Source organism: Macaca fascicularis, chromosome 5 (assembly GCF_037993035.2).
Source record: "Macaca fascicularis isolate 582-1 chromosome 5, T2T-MFA8v1.1".
NCBI classification, from domain to species: Eukaryota; Metazoa; Chordata; class Mammalia; order Primates; family Cercopithecidae; genus Macaca; species Macaca fascicularis.
In genome coordinates, this window is record NC_088379.1 from 190,101,369 (window position 1) to 190,128,250 (window position 26,882).

A 26,882-nucleotide genomic window follows, 5' to 3' on the forward strand; every position below is an offset into this window, starting at 1 on the left:
CATCGTTAGGAATGTGCCTCATAAGTTCTCAGTGCCATTGTTGTTCTAATTATTCTCATACAAGGCTGACTTAAAAATGGTAATTTTGAAGATGATAATACCCTCAATACCCAGCATTGTGTGTTATGTGAAGAAGGCAGAATACCCATTCAAATGAATACAAAGTATGAAATTATATATCATTTATATATATATTTATAGACAACCAGTTAAAAGAACATATGGGCTGGGTGCAGTGGCTCACATCTGTAATTCCAGCAGTTTGGTAGGCAGGTGGATCAGTTGAGGTCAGGAGTTCAAGACCAGCCTGGCCAACATGGTGAAACCCTGTCCCTACTAAAAATACAAAAATTAGCTGGACATAGTGGTGAGCACCTGTAGTACCAGCTACTCGGGAGGCTGAGGCAGGAGAATGGCTTGGACCGGGGAGGCAGAGGTTGCAGTGAGCTGAGATCATGTCACTGCACTCCAGTCTGAGCAACAGAGTAAGACTCTGTCTCAAAAAAAAAAAAAAAAACAAAACACACACGTGCAAACAGCCTATTTTTCTATGACCATTGGTACTTTATTCTTCCTTGAAAAAATTTTAATTTACTGTTTGTTACGATTACTAAAAGTTAGAACAAGAAAACCTGGAAGAAAGTTAAGGATAAACTGGAAGCTGGATCTCAGCAGTTCTCTGCAGTGCCCTGCATGCTGTTGCTGCTCATGAATCTAATTCCTGTGCTGTTGGGTAATCTAGCCAGACGTTTCCAAGTTACAGAGTTCTTATGACTATTAAGTCACTTTCAAATGCTATTTTACTTGTAAAATAATATACCTATTGATTTGTAGAATATATCAAGAGAAGGACTGACCAAAGTATATACTGAAAATACTTTCGCTCATGGGAATATGGTAATTTTCTTTTATTGCATGAGTTTTTAATAATATACTTAGGAGACTGGAAAGAAGCCAAAAGTCAGTGTCTTGGTTGAAGATTAGGTACAGAATATCAGGTCGAGTTGGGAAGAAAACTGAGTTGCCGTCCCTTGTTCTATGCAGATTTCCTTAGACGTACCACTTGGGAAATAATGGCATGGGATTTCCCCCCCTTTTTTTAGGCTATAAAATGTTTCCTTTTTGCAATTCTGAACACCATTTACTTTGGTTCCAAAGACTTTGATTTTTCTCTTTGCTGAGAAAAAGCAGTCTGAATTTTCTACTTTGGTATTCTTTCCTTCCTGAAATGTAGTATTTTGCAACAGGGTATCGTGACAGATAATAATTACTGAATTTTCTATCATTATAAGATATGGTGGTATGTTACTCTCCCCTCCAGGGCCCAAGAGATGAGGCTGGTGAGGAAGCCGCGGATGACAGTACCAATCGGATCAATGAACAAGCCAGTTTTGCTGTAAACAAACTGCGAGAACTAAATGAGAAACTTGAATATAAAAGGCAAGCTCTAAATTCTATTCAAAATGCACCAAAACCTGACAAGAAGGTAACTCTTTGCTTTCAAGGTTGTCTTTGAAAGTTTACATTTGTCTAATTTGGTAGTTTTCAGTTGAGGTTGAGAAATGTCCTTTTCTTTTAAAATAATTTTAACCATGAGCAAGTTCCATTGTTATTTTTTTGCTTCTAGGATAGAACTAGAAAGCATTTGTTTTTAATCTCTTATGGTTTGGAGTTCTTTCTCAGTTTCAGCTGTGAGTAACTCTGTCCTTTGCATCTGCTTTGCCTACAGGGCCTTTTGGGAACAGGCTAAGTAAGCTTTCTCTTGTGCCAGGGTCATTTCTGAAAGTTAATTAAATACTTGAGGACAATATTTTGAAAAAAAAAAAGTTTTCTTTTAACTGCTGCAAGTGCAATTTAGGGAACTTTACAGTATTGTACAGGAAATAAATTGTTTTGCTAGAAAACAACAATTTGAGAGTTTAAAAATGTACAGCATCTCACTAATTGACCTTTCTCAAACCCAAGCTGTGGTGTGGCTTTTTGCTTTGTGTTTTGCTCCTTAGAATTAAACAAGGAGGTTTCTCTAATATAGATATGGCTGATGCACTTTGGTCTGCCAGATTGGTCTCTGGCACTTTCTGAATGTGTGTTTGAGGATTTCAAGTGGTCAACATGAGAGCAACTTAAAATAAAACAATTTCAGTGAGTCACAGTGGGTTTTCTGTGAGCATGTGCCCAATCCTATTGAGCCTTCTTTAGTACTCTTTTTGTAGACATTCAAATGCTTTTGTAGTAGGAGAATGTTCCTGAGACAAGATGTAAGAAAAATTGGTATCATGAGCCTGTCAGCAATTTACAATTAAAATATCTATTAATCTATAATCCAGTTACTGTCTAGTTAAACAGTGAGTTTTCTTCAACAAAGAAAAAGCAAAAGAGAAGGAAGAAAGACCTGCAAAGGTGTGTCATCTTGGTTAGTAGTAATATTTTTACAAAATTATGTAGGAAGAAGTTTAATGGGAGTGTCACATTCATAATCATTGGTGATGGGCTGGCTGCACAATGAGATTACATACCTGTAATCTCAGCCCTTTGGAAAGCTGAGATGGATGGATCGCTTGAGCCCAGGAGTTTGAGACCAGCCTGGGCAACATAGGGAGACCCCATTTCTAGTAAAAATTTTTTAAAAAAATTAGCCCAGCATGGTAGTGCATGCCTCTAGTCCCCAGCTCTAGGCAGGCTGAGACAGGAGGATCTCTTGAGTCTGGAAAGTCAAGTCTGCACTGAGCCGTGATCACGTTACTGCACCCCAGACTGGGCAATAGTCTCAACAACAACAACGACAACAACAACAAAAACCCGTGGCCAGGCGAATGACTCACGCCTGTAATCCCAGCACTTTATGAGGCTTGACAACATTGTGAAACCCCGTCTCTACTAAAAATACAAAAATTAGCCCTGCGTGGTGGCGGGTGCCTGTAATCCCAGCTACGCAGGAGGCTGAGGCAGGAGAATCTCTTGAACCCAGGAGACAGAAGTTGCAGTCAGCCAAGATCATGCCACTGCACACCAGCCTGGACAACACAGCAAGACTCCATCAGTCAATCAATCAGTCAATATTAATCGTACTCTGAAATGGAAACAAATGGCCAGGTTTCCTGGATTGTCATAAGAAATAGTTCATTCTCCCCCTTACAGGGAGTCATTCCCAGTTACTACATACAGAACTCAAAAGCCTGATCGTCTTCCCAGTGATAGGAACATGTCTGAGATGATCCACAGAATTTGCTGGCATGGCAGATAATCTGTATCTGCAATGTGGCGTGTTCTTTAAGAACAGCTGTCTTATTTATTCTGGATTCATCTCATTATAAATTAAAATGCATCTATGGATAACAGTATGAAAGATAAGCTAGAGAATGTTCATTGAATTATTTTCTGCTTGGTTTGTTTGTTTGAAAGACATTCTTCAGCCCTTCCTAAAATAACTTTTGATAACCATGGAATAAACATTCTTAGCTATATTATATTTCATATATATTATATGAAAGAATTTTCAGGAAACGTGGAGCAATTCACTGGTACTATGGCTTAATTTGAACTCTACTCTCTGATCTACGTTTGCTATGTAATCAGATTGTCCACAGGCTACTCACGGAGCACTCTGCTTCTGGCAGTTGCGCACGGGACAGAAAGGGCCCTGAGGATGGAAGGCAGCTGATCCTTCTCTCCAGAAGGAGACATAGTCCTCCTTTTGTGTTTTACTCATGTTGGTAAAAAAATTAATAATTAATTTTTTAAAAAACTTAAGATTGGCCGGGCGTGGTGGCTCATGCCTGTAATCCCAGCATTTTGGGAGGCCAAGGCAGGTGGATCACCTGAGGTCAGAAGTTTGAGACCAGCCTGGCCAACGTGGTGAAACCCCCCCTCTACTAAAACTACAATAATTAGCCAGTCATGGTGGCGGGCACCTGTAATCCCAGCTACTCGGGAGGCTGAGACACTAGAATCGCTTGAACCTGGGAGGTGGAGGTGGCAATGAGCCGAGATCACGCCATTGCACTCCAGACTGGGCAACAGAGTGAAACTCAGTCTCAAAAAAAAAAAAAAAAAAAACCCTAAGATTGATGTTGAAAACGGTTTTGGCAATCTAGCAATTAACACACTCCACCCCCAATATCTTGTAATAGTAAGACTTTTCTGGATTAAATATCTAATTATTAATCAGATCATTTTCCTGTAAGTACACAGTGGTGCAGACTTCTCCTCAATACAGAATGCCAGTGGTTTGCTTAACCCTCCTTCTCTCACAGACCTCTGTACCAGCAGTGTAATTAGCCGCCAGATGGTAAAGCTAGCCTTTTAGTTTGATTCCTGAAATTTACTGCCTAGGTTTTTTTTTGTTTTGTATTGTTTGTTGTCTTTGTTGTTGAGACGGAGTCTCGCTCTGTTGCCCAGGCTGGAGTGCAGTGGCCCGATCTCGGCTCACTGCAAGCTCCACCTCCTGGGTTCACGCCATTCACCTGCCTCAGCCTCCCGAGTAGCTGGGATTACAGGTGCCCGCCACCTCGCCCGGCTAATTTTGTTTTGTATTTTTAGTAGAAATGGGGTTTCACCATGTTAGTCAGGATGGTCTCGATCTCCTGACTTCGTGATCCACCCGCCTCGGCCTCCCCAAGTGCTGAGATTACAGGCGTGAACCACCACACCCGGCCGGTTTTTTTGTTTTTTTCCTTTACAGAGATTTTGTGAGTCTGGAGCAAACTGTCCAATTCTAGGGTAATGCTGGGAGTAAACCATTAACCATGAAGAATCTCAGTAACACAAGTGATGAGTAAATGCATGGTGCTGTGTTAGTCACTGAAGACTCAGTGTAACATAGAGTCTGACGCCTGCCCTCAAGGAGCAAATATGCTGGTTATGGAATTAAAACAGACATGAAAATAAAATGATCACAGTACTTATTGATGATAAAATGCAGGACAATGGCATAGGCAAGGTGTGCTTCCTGTAGGCTTTCTGAGGAAGGAAAGAGCCCTTGAACACTGCATATTCAGGAGAGTTTTGGAGCAAAGCTGCTGTCCTCAAACTACAGAGTTATATAACTTTATAGGCTTTCTCATAAAAGAGATCTGAAGAGATGGTGAGTGTGGCATTTAAAAAATATTATTTATTTTTGTAAATTCTGGTAAAATATATGTAACATTTACCATTTTAGCTATTTTTAAAATTTTATTTTTTATTTCAGTACATTTTTAGGGAGCTGGTGGTATTTGGTTACATGAATAAATTCTTTAGTGGTGCTTTCTGAGATTTTTGTTGCACCCATCACCTAAACAGTGTACACTGTACTCAGTTGTAATCTTTTATCCCTCATCCCTGCTCCAACCCTCTCCCGAATCCCCGAAGTCCAATGTATCATTGTCATGCTTTTGCCTCCTCATAGCTTAGCTTCCACTTATGAGTGAGAACATATGATATTTGGTTTTCCATTCCTGAGTTACTCCACTTGGAATAATAGTCTCCAAGTCCATCCGGGTTGCTGTGAAGGCCATTATTTCATTTCTTTTTATGGCTGAGTAGTATTCTATGCTCCTGTGCTCCATACAGACCACATTTTCTTTATCCACTTGTTGATTGATGGGCATTTGGGCTGGTTCCGTATTTTTGAAATTGCAAATTGTGATGCTATAAACATGCCTGTGCAAGTATCTTTTTTGTATAATGACTTCTTTTCCTCTGAGTAGATGCCTAGTAGTGGAATTGCTGGATCAAACAGTAGATGTACTTTTAGTTCTTTAAGGAATCTCCATACTGTTTTCCATAGTGGTTGTACTAGTTTACATTCCCCCCAACCGTGTAAAAATGTTCCGTTTTTACCACATCTACTCCAACATCTACTATTGTTGTATTTTTTTTTATTATTATTATGGACATGCTTGCAGGAGTAAGGTGGTATCACATTGTGGTTTTGATTTGCATTGCCCTGATAATTCCTGATGTTGAGCATTTTTTTTATATGCTTGTTGGCCGTTTGTACATCTTCTTTTCAGAATTGTCTATTCGTGTACTTAGCTCACTTTTTGATGGGATTGTTTGTTTTTTTTCTTGCGAATTCGTTTGAGTTTTTTGTAGATTCTGGATATTAGTCCTTTGTTGGATGTATAGATTGTGAAGATTTTTTTCTCACTCTGCGGGTTGTCTGTTATTTCTGCTAATTATTTTTCTGTGCAGAAGCTTTTTAGTATTTTGCAACCATCACCAGAACTTTTCTCATCATGAAAAACTGAAATTTTGTATCTATGAAACAATAGTTCCCCATTTTTCCCTCTCTCCTGCTCTGGAAAAATCATCATTCTATTTTTTATCTCTATGAATTTAGCTACTCCAACTACCTGATGTTAGTGGAATCACGCAACATTTGTCCTTCTGTGACTGACATTTTTCACTTAGAGTAATGTCTTCAGGCTTCATCCATGTGGTAGTGTGTGTTAGAATTTCATTGCTTTTTAAGGCTGAATCATATTTCATTGCATGTTTATACCACATTTTGTTTTGCTAACTATCCAGCAATAGACACTTGGTTTACTTCCATTTCTTGGCTATTGTTAGTAATGTTACAGTGAAAGTGGTTATACAAATACCTCTTAAAAAGATCTTGCTTCCAGTTCTTTTGGTATATACCCAGAAGTAGAATTGCTGGGTTCTATGCTAATTCTGTTTTTAATTTTTTGAGGAATCATTAAACTCTCTACCGCAACATCTATACCATTTTACATTCCCACTACCAGTGCACAAGGGTTCCGATCTCTCCATGTCCTCCCTGCCAACACTCGTTATTTTCTTATTTTATAGTAGTCATCCTAATGGTTATCAGTTGGCATCTTATTTTGATTCTGATTTGCATTTCTCTAATGATTAGTTATGTTGAGTATCCTTTCATGTCCTTATTGGCCATTTGTGTCTCTGGAAAATGTCTGTTCAAATCCTTTGTGCGTTTTTAAATTGGGTTGTTTGTGGGTTTTATTGAGGTTTAGGAGTTTTCTATATTCTGGAGATGGAAACTCTGTCAGAAAGGTGATTTGCAAATATTTTCTTATATTTTGTGGTTTGCATTTTTACTATATCAGTAGTGTTCTTTGATGCACAGTTTTAAATTTTGATGAATTCCAGTTTGTCTATTTCTTCTTTTGTTGCCTGTGCTTTTAAAGTGTCATAACTAGTAAATCATAGCCAAAGCCAATGTGATGAAGCTTTTCCCCTATATTCTGTTTTGTTTTTGTTTTATTTTGTTTTGTTTTGTTTGAGATGGAGTCTCGCTCTGTCTTCACTCCAGGCTGGAGTGAAGCAGCACAATCTCAGCTCCCTGCAACCTCCAACCCCCAGGTTCAAGCAATTCTCCTGCCTTAGCCTCCTGAGTAGCTGGGATTATAGGCACCCCCCTACCAACCTGGCCAATTTTTGTATTTTTAGTAGAGACAGGGTTTTGTCATGTTGGCCAGGCTGGTCTCCAACTCCTGACCTCAGGTGATCCACCCACCTCAGCCTCCCAAAGTGCTAGTATTACAGGTGTGAGCCACTGTGCCCTGTACCCGGCCCCCTATATTCTCTTTTATGCATTTTATGATTTTTAGCTCTTTTGTTTAGATCTTTAATCTACTTTGAGTTAATTGTTGTATATAGGGTTGGGTGGCAAGGGTCCAGCTTCTTTCTTTTGCATGTATGAGTATCCAGTCTTCCCATCATGATTTGTTGAAAACACTGTTCTTTCCCCCATTGAATGGTCTTGACACCCTTGTTGAAAATCATTTGACCATATATTATTTCTGGGCTATATTCCCTGGGTCTGTATGTTTGTCTTTATGCCAGTACCACACTGTTTTGATTATTGTAGCTTTGTAGTAAGTTTTGAAGTCAAGAAGTATTGAGTCCTCCAACTTTGTTCTCTTTCAAAATTGTTTTGGCTATTTGGGGTCTCTTGAGATTTTATATGAATTTTGGGATGAATTTTTTTTTTTATTTCTGCAAAAAACTGTTACTGAAATTTTGTTGGGGATTGCATTGAACCTGTAGATTGCTTGGGGTAGTACTGACAGCAATATTAATTCTTCCAATCCGTGAACATGGGATGCCTTTACAGATATTTGTTTTCTTTAGTTTCTTTCATCAGTGTTTTATAGTTTTCATTGTAGAATTATTTCACCTCCTTGTTTACATTAATTCCTAAGAATTTTTCTTAATGCTATTGTAAGTGGAATTTTTTTCCTAATTTTGTTTTTGGATTATTCACTGTTAGTGTATTGAAACACAGCTGATTATTCTGTGTAGACTTTGAATCCTGCTACTTTGCCGAATTGCGTAGTTTTAAGTGTTTTCATAACTCCCAGGATATTTTCCCTGTGGCAGATTGTTTCCAAGTTGAGGGATGAAATAATCCTAATAGAGAAAGAACGCACAGACCTTCAGCTGCACATGGCAAGAACGGATTGGTGGTGTGAAAACCTTGGCATGTGGAAAGCCTCCATCACCAGTGGAGAGGTAGGTTTGAGTGCTTTTCCTCTTAATTTATTTTAAAAGTTTGACCTTATTAAAAAAGATTTTATCCTGAAGAATGAAGATTGAGGGTAGAAGACTTATGCTCATTCTTTTAGACCATATTTGTCCTACCTTCCTTCCCCCATAATTTTCACTCTGGTTCGCTCATGACTGGGAACTATACAAGGCTGCGTGGTGTAGATCTGATCTCACTCCACTTCAAACAGCACTTTTTTCCTGTTCACTGGAATTGAAAGCAACTTTAATGTCCTTGAATTAGCCATTTATTTTTCCATTGAGGGTTGAAATGAATCTTGGAGCCATTTATTTTTCCATTGAGGGTTGAAATGAATCTTGGAGATGAAAAACTAAAAATGTAAGTGCATCTGATTGTTTCATCCTACTGACTTCAATTGCTTAAATTTCAGTATCTCTAAACTCTTCAATGAATATATTTTTTGAATTGTTTTGCTGTTTTATTTTTGAGGGATATGAGATAAGAGTTTGTAGAACATACTGTATCCCTTTTCATTTGTCTATAAAAATAATTTCATTTAGGAGGAAAGATGCTTATAGGAGTTTACGTCATTACTGTTGACAACTTCCTTCTCCCCTGCCCTACTGTCTGTCAAGTGGAAACCTGGCGATGAAAGTCATATAATGTGGTCGTTTGCATAACCACATTATATGCAAATATCAAGGTCCTGAACAAGAGAGTGCTTTTTTTGGTCCTCAATGGTATTTCATATGACTTATCTTTGTTCTTCCCTGCCTTTCCATCAAGCCAGTGGCTTGACACTCTTACAGGGGTTGGGAGAGGGTCAGTTCACAACCTTAAATTTATCTCTAGGTTGGATAGCAAAACAAAGCATGTTCTCCAAGACCTACCCTGAAAGGACACACAGTACATGAGAGCCTAACCAGGTGCCTGCTGCATGTCCTTGGCACTTGCTGGTGCTCCCATTAAGCTAAGCTGCTGAACAATACACATTTCTCCATGGAAGGTAGGGAGCAGTGGATCAGGGAAGGTCATGCCCAACCTCGGACTCCCACATAGAAACCCTCAGTAACTGCAGGTAGTTATTGTTTGGGTGGAAGTGTAGGAAGGTAATGGGCTCAGGGGAATGTAATGGCAAAAGCTGCTACAAGAGGCTGCTGGAGGACAGAATACAAATTCTGTTATCTCCTCAGTTTTGCTTAGAGCTGGCCCTGACACTTCACAGCATATTAAAATCATCTTCCAAAGGCAAATATTAGGGGAGGCAGAAAGGGAAGGAAGGAACGGAAACCATCACAAGGCTCTGTGCCCTGGCAGTCGGTTGCTGCTAAGGAGCTTGCTGAGGTACTCTGGCCCGGGAAAAGATAGTGGAAATGGGAAAGGGGTACCTGACGTCTGGAGCTCACAAAGCAGTCCCAGGAAGGTGCGGAAGATGCATTTTCATCAAGCCAGACATGCCTGTATTCTGTGCTAGCTGACTCATCAGAAGTGTGGTCTTAGGAAAGTCAGGTACCCTGTCTGTACCTCTACTTCCCTATCCTTACAGTGGGGTGATAATCCTGCCTCACAGAGGGGGTGCTCAGTAAACCTCTCATCTCTTTCCCTTGCCTTTCTTACTGACTCTAATTCAATTTATGATGCTAATTCAAGCTCAAATTCAATGCATTTTACATTTTTTTCTTTTATCTTCTTATGTTAAGTATAGTAGTGGCCTATTCTGGATTATTGTGTGTGTGTGTGTGTGCGCGCACACACACACACACAGACACACACAATATCTCAGTTGGGAGGTAAAGGAAATTTTATCTCCCAGTGTAAAATTTAATAAGAATAGAAATCAGGGCTTGTTGGATCCTGAAATTAAACTGGAGGTGCCCTCATCCTTCTCCGAGAGAGGTTCTGATGTATTTGGTGCCTGTTTGCTTGCTATTAATTTATTTTCAAAGTAACACAGGATGAACCTACTGTTTAGTTTTCTTTTGCTGTGTAACACATTTCATGCTTAAAGCAACACCCATTTATTGGTCACACCTCTGTCGGTCTGGAGTCCAGCTCAGGGTGCCTTGGCTCCCTGCCGGCTGGATCACAGGCTGAAGTCAGTATGTTTCCCAGACTAAGGTCTTGTCTGAAGACCCAGTAAAACCCACTTCCAAGCTTATTCAGAGTGTTGGCAGAATTGAGTTCCTTTGGTCATGGAACTGAGATCTCTGTTCTCTTGCTGGCTTCCTTCTTGGAATTTGAATCTTTCTGACTTCCTTTCGTATTACTAGCTAGCAAAAACTCTTTGCTTTTAGGTTAGGCCCACCTAGGAAATCCCCCTATTTTAAGGTCTACTATGCCATATAACGTAACTTACTCGCTAGAATAAACTCTGTAATATTCACAGTTGCAGGGATCCTGCAGGGTACACCATGAGGAGGGAAATCTCCTTAGGAGGACACTTGCAAATCTTCCTGCTGCATCCGTTCACCATGCTTTTTGTTAAGTATCGATTTTGATGTTTTCCCCAAGGTTACAGAAGAGAATGGTGAGCAATTGCCGTGTTACTTTGTCACGGTAAGCCTACAAGAAGTTGGAGGAGTTGAAACTAAGAACTGGACAGTCCCCAGAAGGCTCAGCGAGTTTCAGAATTTACACCGGAAACTCAGTGAGGTATGAATACTCATGAATGCAAGATTCTAGAATTACTGCACAAGAGCTCGTTTCAATTTTTACACATAAGAAAACTGATTAATCTTCGTCCTTTGCTGTTGATACTGGCACAGTGGCGCTTTCATCCTGACATTTGGAAATTGACTCATAGATCAAACCATCTAGTCTAGCCTAATTCCATCAGGACAGATAATTGTCTGATTTTCATTGTAAATCGCCAGAGAACCCTAGAGCTGGAAGAGGCCTGAGCATCATCTACGTCTCACACCTGGCAGTGGCCGATTGTGATTCATGGATGGTAGCGACATCAGTTACAAGTTGCAGCAGTAGAAAGAACGAACTGCACTGGATTCTCTCACATACACAAGGGAGGCAGTAAGGTGCAGTGCTTGGAGCACAGCCTCTAGAACCAGACTGCTCAGCTCTGAATGTCAGCTCTACTCTTCATGGCTGTGTGACCTGGGATTTATTTATTTACTTATCCTTTTATATATATATATATATATATTTTGAGACGGAGTCTTGCTCTGTCGCCCAGGCTGGAATCCAATGGCACGATCTCAGCTCACTGCAACCTCCGCCTCCCAGGTTCAAGCGATTCTCCTGCCTCAGCCTCCCGAGTAGCTGGAATTACAGGCATGTGCTACCACGCCCAGCTAATTTTTGTATTTTTAGTAGAGACAGGGTTTCACCATGTTGGCCAGGCTGGTCTCGAACTCCTGACCTCAGGTGATCCACTAACCTCGGCTTCCAAAGTGCTGGGATTATAGGTGTGAGCTATGGTGCTCGGCCTGACCTGGGATTTATCATTCACTTGCTTTTTATCTCTTTTTCCTTATCAGTGAAAACGAATACTAATAGTGCCTACCTTATGGGGTTGTTATGAGAATTAAGGGAATATGTGTATGTAAAGCATTTAGAAGAATGTGTGGCACATGGTAAACACCATTGTGTTTTTTGGTAGTAGCAGCAGTAGTAATGAGCACTGTTTCATAGACCTTTGGTTTCGGTTTTATTTATGTGTATATGTATATGTGCATTTTGGATTGCAATGTAAAATGTCTGAAAGCCACTAATCTAGGTTAATTCTTTTATTTGAGAAATGAGGGAAACTGATCCCAGAGCTTAACTGACTTGTCATAGGACATGTACATAATGGCTAAATCAAGATTATTAATAGAATCTTACTTTTAGATTATTCTTCCTACTTGTCCTCAGGAATTGCTGTCTTCTCTAATTCTCCTTCTGCTACGGGTCATTGCCTTTCTTCCCCAGCAGTGAACAGTTCTTCAATTATTTCTACTTGAATTTAGGTCCATTTTTCTCTCCCTCAGCGTGAACTGATACTGGTCAAACTGTAACTGTCATAGGGTCCAGCTGCTCGCTGCTTGTAGAAAGAAGCCATCATCATAATAAGAGTGAGGTGTGACAAAAAGAGAGTGAGATTTTATTATCCATGCTAGCAAGGGAAGGAGTGGGCAGAATTCTTACTAAAACTTTCCACCCTCAGCCAGGCATGTTGGCTCACGCCTGTAATCCCAGCACTTTGGGAGGCTGATGTGGGCAGATCCCTTGAGGTCAGGAGTTCAAGACCAGCCAGGCCAACATGGTGAAATCCCCATCTCTACTAAAAATACAAAAAATTAGTTGGGTGTGGTGGTGCACACTTGTAGTCTCGGTTTCTCAAGAGGCTGAGGCAAAAGAATCACTTGAACCTGTGAGGCGGAGGTTACAGCGAGTCAAGATCATACCACTCCACTCCAGCCTTGGCGACAGAGTGAGATTCCATCCCAAAAATAAAAATAAAAATGTCCACCCTTGAATTGTGGAGGGAACCCAGGGGATTTTAAAGAGAGGGTTTGGAATGCAGAAGAGGCAGCGGGACTAGGAGTTGTCAGGTGGCGTGACCTGCCCTGATGGCTCGTCTTGAATTGTTGTTCCATCCAGTGAAGCAGCCGGCGCCGCTGTGGCTGGAGGTGTCTAGTCCGTATCAGGATCTGGCCCTTGAAGCTTCTAAGGAAATAGATGACCAGATAAGGAGCGTGGTGTGTGCTTAACAAGCATGTGGGTAAATCAGTGTGCATAAAGCATGGAAGCATGGGATGGGGAAAGAAAGGGAGTGGAGGTTCACAGCACATTCCCAGGCTGCACTTCAGAATGAAAGGAGACACATACGCAGCCTATCTCAAAGTTACATCTTGAGATTAAGGAGAAAGGAGGAAGGAAAACAAAGTTTGAAAACGTGGTTTGAAGCCACGCTGCTCCTTTACAAAACCTCATGGGCACCTCTCAGACTCCTCTTCTGTGAATGAAATGTGTCTCTGTTCTTTAACCTTGTCCCCAGAGTGGCTTTTTAACCTGTTTTCATCACTACACACTATAATTTCTTCAACTGCTTTTTAAGGACAGTGACCAAAACTGAATGTCATGCATGCTACATTTCTCAGACGACCTTTGGTCACCTTCGCAGTGTGGAAAGCAAAAATTTGTCTCAGTATAACAATGAATTTTCCCCAAAGTTGTTGAGTAAAATTGATACTACAGAAAAAATGTGTTGTTTTCTCTGTGAAAAACTATTGTGAAACCAAAGTTTAGTATCAAAGCAGGAGGAAAAAGAGTTGAGGGAAAATTTTGAAATGTCTTGGGAAAGTAAAATTTACTTAGACAATCGAAACAATTACATGGAAGCATTAAAAGAAACAAACATGGAAGTCCACGCCCGTCCTGTGTCCTCTTTCCTTGTCTGTGGACTGATGGCTGGGCTCTTGTCTTACCCCGGCCCTTTCCTACGGTGTGAGTTTTCCCGTTGTGAGAACGCTTCCTGTCGGCAGCTGTGACAGGAAGCACCTTTTTGGGTACTTTGTGATTCTAGTCTTCCCTTCCAGCTCTCACTGCCTGTTTCATTTCTCTAAAATTTCACAGAGTTGTTGTAAGGATGAAATAACACATGCCATGCTTCTAGCACAGTGTCTGGTAGAAGGGAGGACTTAATCCACGAAGGGTGCTCTTTTCGTACTAGGAATATATTTTGTTAATATACTTACAATCTATAGTTTGCCACTGAGAGGCAGTAATAAGGCCGGGAGTGGTGGCTCATGCCTGTAATCCCTTTGGGAGGCCGAGGCAGGAGGATCGCTTGTATCCAGGAGTTTGAGACTGGCCTGGACAACATAGACCTTACCTCTACCAAAAATTTAAAAATTAGCCAGGCATGGTGGTGTGTGCCTGTAGTCCCAGCTACTTGGGAGGCCGAGGTGGGAGAATGGCTTGAACCCGGGAGATCAAGGCTGCCATGAGCCATGCCACGACACTCAGCCTGGGTGACAGAGTGAGATCCTGTCTCAAAAAAAAAAAACAGAAAAGAAATGCAGTAATAGAGCTACAACCCAAGTTTTCTTTGTTCCTGTTGTTTACTTTTGTTAACTTTAGCTTTTTATGGAGATGTTATCAACACAACACCTTCTAGTTGAAAAACTTTCTGTGAGCCAGGTTTCCATTTGTCACATCATGTGCCGCTCCACGTGGTGTGCAGGTCCCTTGTACCAGCCTGGCCGTGTGACTTCCCAGCTCCCGGGGATCTGTAGGTTTGAGGATGTAGGTTTCCATCAGTTTCCGTTCCTCCCAGTTCTTCAAGCCTGATTAAAATGGGTACGTTTTCACCTCAGAGGAACAAGTACAGGAGGAGGAGATTTGTTTTGTTCTAATTATTATTATTCTCAATCTTTTTTTAAGATTAAAATGTAATTTCAAAATACTAACATTTCATTTTTCCCCCCACAGTGCGTCCCTTCTTTAAAAAAAGTCCAGTTGCCTTCTCTTAGCAAGCTGCCTTTCAAATCTATAGATCAAAAGTTTATGGAGAAGTCGAAGAATCAATTAAATAAGTTTTTACAGGTAAGCAAGTGAAAAATGTGGGATATGAGAGAAAAAGTTATTTGGGGTTAAACTGTCATCATTCTAAGAGCTTGGTAGTTTGGTTTTTGTTCTCACAAGCCATGCTAGATGCTAAAAAAAATCTTGGGTGTTTTTTTGGTTTGTTTGTTTGTTTTTGGTTTTTGTTTGTTAGTTAGTTTGTTTTTGAGCTGGAGTCTTGCTCTGTTGCCCAGGCTGGAGCGAGTGGCGCGATCTCGGCTCACTGCAAGCTCCGCCTCCCGGGTTCACGCCATTCTCCTGCCTCAGCCTCCCGAGTAGCTGGGACCACAGGCGCCCGCCACCCCGCCCGGCTAATTTTTTGTATTTTTAGTAGAGACAGGGTTTCACCGTGTTAGCCAGGATGGTCTCGATCTCCTGACCTCGTGATCCGCCCGCCTCGGCCTCCCAAAGTGCTGGGATTACAGGCGCGAGCCACCGCTCCCGGCCAGGTGTTTTTTTTAAATTAAAATAAAATGTACATCTAAAAATACACGTAAGGGTGTAACTGTCTCCATTTCACAAACTGAACACACCCACGTAAGTAGCAGCCAGTCTAACAAACTGATTTTCACCAGCAGCCCCCGGCTCCCTCCCATCACTGCCCCCCACCAAAGGGAACTGCTGTCCCAGCTTCCAACACCATAGATTAGTTACAGTTGTCTTTGAACTTTATATAAATGGAACCGTATAGTGTGGATTCCTTCATCTCTGACTTCTTTCACTCATTATGTTCACAGGACTCGTCCATCGTGTCATCCTAGTTGTAGACGATTCGTTTTTGTTGCTGTGAGAGGTTTTCATTGTGTGAATACACTGCATTCCAGAGTCATTCCATTGTTGATGAGCTTTTGGCTCCTTTCCACTCTGAGGCTTTTACCAAGAGTGCTTATATAAACATGTAATACTTGTCTTTTGGCAGATATATGTCGGCTGATGCCCAGAGATTAGGATTTTTCCGTTTTTCTTCATGGTCATAGCAGTTTTTATACCCTCCCCAGCAGTGTGTAAGGGTTCTGATTGCTCCACATCCTCACCAACACTTATTTTTTGCCTTTTTCCTCTTAGCCATTTTGGGTGTAGTGGTATCTCATTGTGTTTGGGGTTTTTGTTTTTTCTTTTTTTTTTTTTGAGACGGAGTTTCACTCTTGTTGCCCAGGCTGGAGTGCAATGGCACGATCCTGGCTCACTGCAACCTCTGCCTCCCGAGTTCGAGTGATTCTCCTGCCTCAGCCTCCTGAGTAGCTGGGATTACAGGCACCTGCCACTACGCCTGGCTAATTTTTGTGTTTTTAGTAGAGATGGGGCTTCACCATGTTGGTCGGGTTAGTCTCAAACTCCCAACCTCAGGTGATCTGCCCACCTGGACCTCCCAAAGTGCTGGGACTCCGGGCATGAGCCACTGCGCCTGGCCATTTGTTGTGTCTACTTTTCTATTGTGCTGCTGCTCATCCTTTCCATAATGCTGTGTGGGTTTGTCCACAGTCTGGATATGAGTTCCTTGTCCGATCTTATGTGCTACAAATATTGTCCCCCTTTCTATCGATTGTCTTTTCCTTAATGATTTCTTTTAATGTACAGATGTTCTCAATTTTAATTTAGCCCACTTTATCATTTTTTTTAAAAATTATTTTATGGTTAATGCCTTTTGTGCCTATTAAGAAATCTTGGCCTACTCCAAGGCCCTGAAGATATTTTCTTAATTTCCTTTAAACACTTTATTATTTTCTCTCAGTCTGTTTTTAAATAATAAGGCCAAAGGTGTGCTGTCCTCAATAACAACCACTGTTTTTTCCTTTGCTGCACCATCTATATTCAGAGTATAATTGTTAATCACACCTTGGCTCTTAAAGCCCTGAAGTTCTCAGAGGCATGGAACTTTGCCTCATAAAACAAGTTTTGCCTATGCAGTAGAAGCTAGAAATTCTGAGACTGAAAAAAATACTCTGCATATTTGTATCCTTTAAAGAATTCTTTAAATTGACATTGCACTTTTACGTATTTATGAGGTATAGTTTGATGTTTTGATACATGTATATGTTATGATCAAATCACAGTAGTTAGCATATCCATCACCTCATGCATTTATCATTTCTTTATTTTTTTGAGACGGACTCTTGCTCTCTTGTCTCCAGGCTGGAGTGCAGTGGCACGATCTCACCTCATTGCAACCTCCACCACCTGGAGCTACCTGGGCTGAGGCAGCAAGCAGTTCTCCTGCCTCAGCCCCCCAAGTAGCTGGGATTATGCCACCACGCCTGGCTAATTTTTGTATCTTTAGTAGAGATGGAGTTTCATCATGTTGGACAGGCAGGTCTCGAACTCCTGACCTCAGGTGACCAATCTGCCTCGGCCTCCCAGAGTGCTGGGATTACAGGTGTGAGCGACCGTGCCCAGCCACATTTATCATTTCTTTGTGGCGAGAACATTAAAAAACCTTTCTTCTCGCTCCTTTTTGATATATAATACCTTACTGTTAGCCATAGTCCCCCAACTGAGCAATAGAACACCAGAACTTATTCCTCCTGTTAAATTGTAACTTTCCAGCCATTGACCAATCTCTGCCGTCCTTACCTCCCCAGTCTCTGGTAACCACCTCTCTCTGCTTCTAATGTATCTATTTTCTTCAGATTATACAGATGAGCGAGGTCATGCAGTATTTGTCTTTCTGGTTTGTTTCACTCAGCTTAGGTCCTGCAGGTTCATTCACGTTGTTGCAGTTGGCAGGATTTCATTCTTCTTTATGGCTGAATAATATTCCATCTTGTTCAATCTTTTGACTTCTCTGAGCCACACTGCAAGAAAAAGGATGGTCTTGGGCCACACATAAAATACACTAATGATAACTGATGAGCTTTTAAAAAAATCACAAAAAAATCTCATAATGTTTTAAGAAAGTTTACAAATTTGCATTGGGCCACGTGTAGCCCACAGGCTGTGGGCTGGACAAGCTTGATGTATGTATACCACATTTTCTCTATCCAATCGTCTGTTGAACGCCTAAGTTGATTCCATGTCTTGCCTCTTTATTATGAATAGTGCTGCTTTAAACATGGGAATGCAGATATCTGTTTGGCATACTGATTTCATTTCCTTCGGATACATATCCAGTAGTGACATTGTTGGATCATATGGTAGCTCTATTTTTAATTTTTTGAGGAGCCTCCGTACCATTTTCCAGAATGACTGTACTAATTTACAGTCCCACCAACAGTGTACATGGGTTTCCTTTTCTTTCATATCCTTGCCAACACTTCTTTTGTCTGGCGTGAGATGGTGTCTCCTGGCTTTGATTTATATTTCCCTGATTCATGATGTTGATCATTTTTTCATTTACCTGTTTTCTATTTTTTATGTTTTCATTTGTCTCTATTCAAGTCCTTTGCCCACTTTTTAATGGGATTATTGTGTGTGTGCGCGCGCGCGTGTTTTGCTGTTGAATTGTTTGAGTTGTTTTCCTTCATAATTGAATATAATTTAAGGTCAAAGATTTACATCTCTAATGATTTCCCTATTAATATGCTGATTGTATTAAATTTGAGACTTACCATTAGTATCATCCTGCTATTTTGTGAAATGTTAGAGAGTAGATGAGGGAAGGACATCAAGGTAGGGGGAGAATATCTCACTCCTTCTGATCCATCTTCTCATACAAGTTGAACTGACCATTTAATTCTGAAAAACAAAGACTGCAGCATTCCGGGACAGGGAGGGCAGTAGGGGCACTGCCCATCCCCCTTAATCTCCTTCTCAATGGCGATGGCAGGGCCTGCCCACCTCCAGGCCAGTCTTCTGCAGGGTACGTGAATGCCGATGGTGCTCCATGGACCCCTTGTCCCCAGCGTGGCAGTATTGGGCCCTCTCAGAGGTGATTTTTCTAGGGAAGGTCATAGCACTTGTCAGGTCGTTCGCCATCTCAACAAATAGGATGTTGCCGTCATGGACCAACCCCTCTGGAACTGAACCTCCACCTCCCCCAACACTGTGTCATCAGAGGCATAGCTGGCTCCTGAGTGTTCCATCTCCCTATGTGGCTGACAGTTCCTGTAGGTTTACTTATTCCTAAGCCCGACGTCTTATAATACTAGATGTGTAAATATTCTGTGGTCACATTGTTAATTCTGCCATCTTACCATGTAGCACTTGCTTGTACATAGACAAGCTCAATTTATGTTCTTCTTTACTCTCTTCTAAGGCCAGGTAAGTACATACAGAACTTTCGGAGCTTTCCAGTTTGAGGGCCAGTAGAAACTTATATATGGCCAGGTGCGGTGGCTCACACCTGTAATCCCTGCACTTTGGGAGGCCGAGGCAGGCGGATCACGAGGTCAGGAGCTCGAGACTAGCCTGGCCAATATGGTGAAACCCCATCTCTACTAAAAAATGCAAAAATTAGCTGGTCGTGATGGCACGCGCCTGTAGTCCCAGCTACTTGGGAGGCTGAGGCAGGAGAATTGCTGGAACCTGGCAGGCGGAAGTTGCGGTGAGCCGAGATCGCGCCACTGCATGATGACCGAGGATAACCGAGTGAGACTCCGTCTCAAAAAAAAAGCAAAGAAACTGTTACCTAATTATGTAAATGCGCACTGCCTGGAAAGTGGCAGCATGGGGAAATGAAACTATTGCCTGGCAGGTAGTGCCACCATGTGATAACTCAAAGTTCTTTTTTTCAGCTGATGTACAAAGTCTGAATATAACCATAAAAGGCAATTTAGAGGTATCCATGTGTAATTTGCAAAAATTTAAGTTGGTCAAACACAGATGAGTGAAAGTTGTATTTCACAAGTGATAGCACCTGGATCTGTGAGCTGGAAAGTAAGAATCTTCCGCTGTACCAGGCGGTGCAGAGTGGAGTGAGTTCTACCTTCTGCATAGGTGTCTCCCATGAGCGGAGTGATTTGGGCACTACTAGTTAACCTGGAGAGGATTGTTTGCCGTTAAGATCATTAATAGTTGATCTTATACAGTTTGTTTCAGGGGGAAGGGGAAGTGGTTTTAGGCTTAGAAGTCTGAGGAAAGTAAATTTGTGACAGCTCCGCCTTGCTTGCCTTTGCTTGTAGCTCCCAGCCGCACAGACAGTTTCCCACACTAGAGCATTAATCCTCTTTCTTCCACAGAATCTGCTGTCAGATGAAAGACTGTGTCAGAGTGAAGCACTTTATGCCTTCTTGAGCCCTTCTCCTGACTACCTCAAGGTTATTGATGTGCAGGGGAAAAAAAATTCCTTTTCATTATCCTCATTTTTGGAAAGACTTCCTCGCGACTTCTTCTCCCACCAGGAGGTGAGCTGTCCAAAGGGTGAACCACTTTTGTAGCGTATTTCAGCAGATACTAAGCTCGTGCTCCTCATGGGGGGAAGCACATCCCTCCATTTTCAGCCATCATCACTGTCACATTTTGAGGCACCTGCTTGTATTTCTGTATCTTAATTCTTCCAAGTGACTCGCAGGGGAGGACAGAGTGGTTTTACCACTTCGGAGTTGGTAAGTGAAAGGAGAGTAGGAAGTTCTGCAGGAACCCCGCTACACACGGGGCACCAGTCCCCAGGTCTAGGGAGGCCGAGTGTGGGCCGTCGTGGGTGGGGGCGGGGGATTCATGCTGAAGGTTCAGTAGAGGAGGTTGTGTTTATGGAATAGGCTGGAGGTCGTTGGCCTGGACTGGTGGCTTTGTGCCGTGCTCTAATGGAAGATGAGGTACAGCACAGAAGCGGGGAGGAGTGAGGTTCACGCCAGGCTGAGAGTTTAGGCTGTATTCTCAGGCATGAAGAAGCATGGGCTATACTGAAGCAGGATGATCTGGCAGTAGTGTGTGGATAAGGGAATGTATAGAGCCTGCAGAGCTTTCGATCTCATCTTCTGAACCCCAGACTTCTCTCCAGAGTAGGCTGTGCACTCCTGTGCACACCACGGAGGTACCTTGCCTGGCCCTCTTGCAAATTGCACAGGACCACCTCTGAAATGTGGCTTCCCCTCAGTCCACTGCCAGATGTCACTGCCTCTTCATCGGAGGTGGCTTCGAGTTTGGACAGAGGAACTGATGGTGAAAAGGAGCACACTGCTCTTCTGCATTCTCAGCTGGCGCGGAAGTCAGCACGTCCCACAGAGCACACCCATTCCTGCTCCGGTCCACACGTCTACCCTTGGCCACCCAAGCGTCTCCCCCTCTTTCCTTCATGTGTCCGTCTGTACCTGGCTGGCTTACCTGTCTCACCTCCCTTTTACTCCTGAACCCCTGGAGTTGACATATGGCTCAGTCACTCTGTGAAGTGACCTGAAGCTGCCAGTGGCTTCCTCTCAGTCTTTACCTTTCTCAGCCTCTTTGAGGCGTTTGCTGTTGCTGGACTTCTGTGATGCTGTGAGGTTTTAGGGAACTCCTCTAGCTTTTATGACTTCCCCGTCCCTTCCTCTGCTCGCCTGATGTAAGTACCTCCCAAACACCTGCCTGGGCCCACGTTTCAGCTGCTGCCTCTACGCAGACATTGCGGTACACTTCCTCAGCTGCTTCCAGCACCTAACGTCGGCACCTCTGGGACAGCACTGTGTCCTGCCCTGTGTGTCTGTCAGTCTCCCCAGAAGGCACCTCACACTCATTTGCACTAGCCTGGTGCCTGGTAGATCATATGAGTTTTTAACTGAAACCTGCTGATGTGCAGATGAAGAAATGGGACTATCCGAAGGACAGAATAAAAGCTTAAGTCACAGCTTTAAAAATAACCAAATTACTTTAAAATGCATGTTTGTAAAAAAAAAAAAAAAAAAAGTGAATTTAGAAATATTTACTTCCTGCTGTTTTAAGGGAGAGAAAACTAAATAAAATAAAATAAAATAAAAGCCTTAGTTTTGAAATTCAAAATGGTTAGAAAACTATTTTATTGTCTGTTAATTCACTATTAATTAACGATTATTAATACAGTGACAGATTTTTTAAAATTAGCTTATTTTAAGCCTTGAATAAGGCTCTAGAATCAGGCTTTTCTGATTCTGTCCTCTGTGTTGAGAATGGATAGTTTCTGCATGAAAACTGAAAAATTCAGGCTAAAATATGAGTAGACAGTTTGGGATTTACACTTGAAAAAGGAGAACAACTCTGCCAATTTTCTTGGATAAGTTATCTGCTTCCTGTGACTTTGCTGTATTCCCAGGAGGAGACAGAGGAGGACAGTGACCTGTCAGATTATGGCGATGATGTGGATGGGAGGAAAGACGCCTTGGCTGAACCATGTTTCATGTTGATTGGGGAGATTTTTGAACTTCGAGGAAGTAAGCTTCTTTGTTATTGTTTAGTGGTATTTGCTAGTTAAGTGGTATACATAATCGTACATGCACATGCATTTAATATCCCTTTATTGCTGAAATGCATCAGACATGTATTTATATTCATGCTTCCATTCATTCAACATAGCCTTTTAAGAGCCAACCCAGGCCAGGCGCAGTGGCTCACGCCTGTAATCCCAGCGCTTTGGGAGGCCAAAGTGGGTGGATCATGAGGTCAAGAGATCGAGACCATCCTGGCCAACATGGTGAAACCCCATTTCTACTAAAAATACAAAAATGAGCCGGGCGTGGTGGCGCACGCCTGTAATCCCAGCTACTTGGGAAGCTGAGGCGGGAGAATCACTTGAACCTAGGAGGCGGAGGTTGCAGTGAGCCAAGATCGCACCACTGCACTCCAGCCTGGGTGACAGCGAGACTCTGTCTCAAAAAAAAAAAGAGCCAACTAGACACTATGCTACATATACCACCCCAAGACAGATACCATCTCTGTCCTAACGTAGCGTAGCATCCTGATTTACTTTGCACCACGTTCCTCTGACTACAGAAGGTTGGAATCCTTTTTATGTGACTTGGCGTAGCTTCATTGCCTTATCACTAAAAGTTATACAGAAAACTATTCTGCATAGCACAGTAAGAATCCTGTTGTTAAGAGTGAGTTTTGGTGTTAGGATAATTCCATGGCAAGGACGTGGGAATGCCTCTACCCTGTTTTTCAGCTACCTTTTTTCCTCTTGAGCAGTAGTTCTTCACGGAGGGAGGGAGGGACATATGGTGATGTCTGAAAATGTTTTTGATTGTCATACCGTGGAGTGAGGGGTGCTACTGGCATCTCATGGGTAGAGTCTGGGATGCTGCTAAACATTCTACAGTGCTCAGGACAGCCCCGCGGCAGAGTTATCCTGCTCCAAATGACAGCAGTGCTGGAGTTGAGAAATCCTGCCCTAGTGATTCCTCAAGGAGAGATGTATGTAGAAGAAACCACTGTAAAATGGGGATCAAAGTTCTGTTTCTTTAAGAGCTGTACAAGTGCCTCTCCCCGAAAGCATCACCTTGGTGACACGTAAACTGGACTTCCTGGCTTAGTGTTGAGCGTTGAATAGGACTTAATACTACTCTCCGTCCACACGTTCACAGCTCCCAATACTCTAAGTCTTGACACCAGCAGACTTTGTCATACCTGGAGCCTCAGTACCAGCTAGAGATATGGCGGGTGCCCACGGGCACACCTGACCACCTCGAAGGGGAAGCAAATGATAAGAGCAAGGGTTAGTAAGACTCAGTAATGGCACCAGCCAGCCAAACAGTGCAGCGGCAATGTCCTGGGCTCTGTCGTTCACATCAGCACCTTTTCCCTTGAGGCAAAGGAGTAGGCTACCAGTTGGTCTTACATAGGAAATGGGGCCGTGGATCCCTTCTCATTTATAAATCCCTTAACATGTCACTTAAAGAATTGTTAACAGATGAAAAAATTTCAAGTGCAACTTGAATTTGTCTTCTGTGTCTTAATCCTCAGTATCTCCTACAATGCCTGATCCATTGTAGGTGATCAGTAACATGCCTGGATGGATGCTCTGATGAATGAATAGGCAAGAAAAATGTTAAGTGCCAGAATGAATTATCTTTGCTATCTTTGCTTATTGACCTTTTTCTCCTTCTGAGCCAAAGCTAAGAGAATGTATAATGTCAGTCATCAAACACTTTGAGAGCTTCTGAGCCAAAGCCAAGAGAATATATAATGTCAGTCATCAAACACTTTGAGACCATATGTTTTAGATACAGATCTGTAGGGAAACAAAAACATATCAGATGCAGATTCTGCCATCAGTGAATTTTCAGATTAAGGGGCCCAAAAATGTAATTCACATTAAGCGACAGACAAAATGAAATTCTAAAGTGCAGGCAGAGATTTACACATAAGGATATTTTAGCATAATTACACTAATGAAAAGTTGGAACTAAGATAAATTTTGGAAATGGAAGATAACTTACTGAAGATGTATCTATATGGTGGCATATCATCCACATATGAAAACTCCTTTCAGATAAAAAACATAATAGCCTTTCAATATTTGGGACGCTTTAAGACATACATAGTGATGTTTAACTTGATTCAATATAGACAAATAATAATCTACCCAAAGTCTGACTCTTCTTTGGTGAAATGTGGCCCATTAAATCATGCATCTCCCCAGTTTCCTATAGAGTTGATAAGAATGAGGGCCCTGTCCGAGCCTTCATCATTGTTTTTGTCTTTGCTGTTGGTACAGAGCTTAAGAGACACGGTAGGCGTGTCAGAGCCAGTATCAGCCAGAGCAGGGCTCCTCACCATGCCTGTAGCATGCACTTCCTCCATCTCTGCCTGCTCGGAGCATATTTGGTTTTGCTAGTGGCATTTCAGAGAGAATAAATAGAACCTCATTTATAATGAGATGTGATCTATTCGTCATCAGCAGAATCCTAGTGCTCGTGCAGCTGCCTCTGTGGCTTTGAACAAACAAGACTGGAGTAATGGGGCTCGTGTGTATGTGGGTATCGGGGGGTATTGGGGACTAGGGAAGGTGAGGGAAAAATAATAGAGTAAGGGGCTATCAGTGATAGAAAATTTGTAGCAAAATGAGTTTTGGTTTTTGCTCTAGTATACAGAAAGGGACCAGTAATACCCCTGCCCCTTTCTTTTTAAAAATAACCCCCTGGTCGTCAGGCACTCTTCCTAGAGTTGCACTTGTCCTCAGACCCTCTAGGTATGAGCCACCTCTTTCCTGCCCTAGAAAGGCAAAGTGAAGTTATCATCACTGACAGACGCTCATCCCAGCCTCAACGCCAATCTAAAACGAACACGTCTACATGCTTGGCAGCATTCCAGCAAATTCCATCAAAAAGTTTAAGACATTTTTGAGGTATGGTTCCGACTCTAAGACTTGACTTTACATGAGGGATTCATACTACTTTAACTGGATATTTTGATCCATTAAAAAAATTAGAAATGGCTTTAGAGTATATTGAAGTCTAATGCCAAGTCTATGTTTTCTATGATTTTTATTTGTGTGGTTGCCCTTGTACAGAGATGTCTGGGAATTTGCCATTGTTACTTTTTCTTAGTGGATACAAGAGCCCTGAACTCCTGGCCCCATTATGACTGAGTCTGAATTTCTTATTTCCTCGTATGTCAGTAGCCAAACACTTCAATAGATGGAGGTGAATATATAAATGAAAATTTGGGTTTAAGTTCCAATTTGTGAACCTAAAATATCCTCATAGCATTTCTTTGCCTTCTGTTGGTTTATGTTCATTTTCTATACCTATAAAAATGTGTCTCTATGTCAATAATAAAAGTGTAGATCTGTAGAACCCTTCACAGTCTTTTTCACACACATGGGGAAAGACCTTCAGTGCAAAGAAAGGCACATGTTAATACCATCCTTTCCAGAGGAGGAAATTGGGGTTCAGAGAAGGTGACTTGTGCCCTGCTGCTGGGGGGTGGCGCTGGAGACTACAAATTCATTTCTCATTCAGGGTCCTGGCTCTTCACCGTTCACTTATCCTCTCCCAAATACGTGGTCTATATAAAGTACACAGTGATCTGCAAACTGCTTCGAACGGGAACAGTTAGACCCGTCAGTTCATTAATATTTCAAAATACTTGACTGCAGATGTTTCTCATTCCGCAGTGTGTTCAAAATTGGGTTCAGCAAGCAGACAGAAATCTAAAATAGAATTACACTGTGTGCTGGCAGAAAACAGACATGATGTCAGTAGCCCAGGGACAGATGAAGTACTCTTAACACTTGCGAGCTCAGCTGTTGGGAGGCATTGAAACACTGTAAAAACTCTGCTTTCATCTCATCAGTTGCTTAGTAGAAAATGAAAGCCTAGTCAGAAGAGTTTTCCTGAGCAGAATTTCGCTAACCTAAACCCAAATTCTGCAGATGTCATAGTCTTGACTTGATGGCAGGACTCAAATGATCTTAAGTGGTAAGATTTATGCTTTGTACAGCTATGAAAATGTCCCAAATTGTGATACCCTGTGATAAAAGTTTTCCTCTGGTTTCTGTTTTAGTGTTTAAATGGGTGAGAAGAACATTAATTGCCCTCGTTCAGGTCACTTTTGGAAGAACCATCAACAAGTGAGTTGTATGAAATTAATATTTGGATCCATGCCGTACTCTTTTGCCTTGACAGTCAAATTACCGTATAATCTAGCAGCCAGTGATTTAACTGAAAGTCTTTTATTTTCTCTCTCTTTTCATTTCTGATATGATTCTAAGATTGGATAGGAGAATCGGTTTCTGAAAGAATTTCTCCCACAGAATGCATGTGGCAAGTTAGATAAGAAAAGCTTGAGCTACTTCCGCACTCTGGCTGGCGCGGGTCAGGAGGCTGTGCTCTGTAAAGCTCCCCTTTGATCACCACAACTAGTTTGAGTATCTTGGGTAGAATGTTTTTATGTCAAATAATGAGAATCAGTTTAAGGTTTAGACTGTAAGCCAGAAGGAAAGTAGGATGAGCATTACATGGCAGGCATTTACTTAGAGGAAAATACAGACCATATATTAAGGTTTTTAGAGTTGTCTAGC

The 26,882-nt window shown here is 41.9% G+C and overlaps 1 protein-coding gene across 9 annotated transcripts in view; it reads left to right on the plus strand.

Moving 5' to 3' along the window:
* Window positions 1-26,882, plus strand: part of SNX25 (sorting nexin 25) — a 138,255-nt gene that overhangs the window by 105,600 nt on the left and 5,773 nt on the right. For 7 of the 9 annotated variants that reach the window (XM_045391913.2, XM_005556425.4, XM_015451090.3 and 4 more), the window contains 7 exons: window positions 1,322-1,486; window positions 8,347-8,478; window positions 10,985-11,125; window positions 14,906-15,019; window positions 20,152-20,316; window positions 22,176-22,293; window positions 26,366-26,432. In XM_045391913.2, the coding sequence (XP_045247848.2) occupies window positions 1,322-1,486; window positions 8,347-8,478; window positions 10,985-11,125; window positions 14,906-15,019; window positions 20,152-20,316; window positions 22,176-22,293; window positions 26,366-26,432 (902 nt within the window). The remainder of the gene's footprint in view (window positions 1-1,321; window positions 1,487-8,346; window positions 8,479-10,984; window positions 11,126-14,905; window positions 15,020-20,151; window positions 20,317-22,175; window positions 22,294-26,365; window positions 26,433-26,882) is intronic. The other 2 variants (XR_012435279.1, XR_012435280.1) reach the window with 1 other exon arrangement.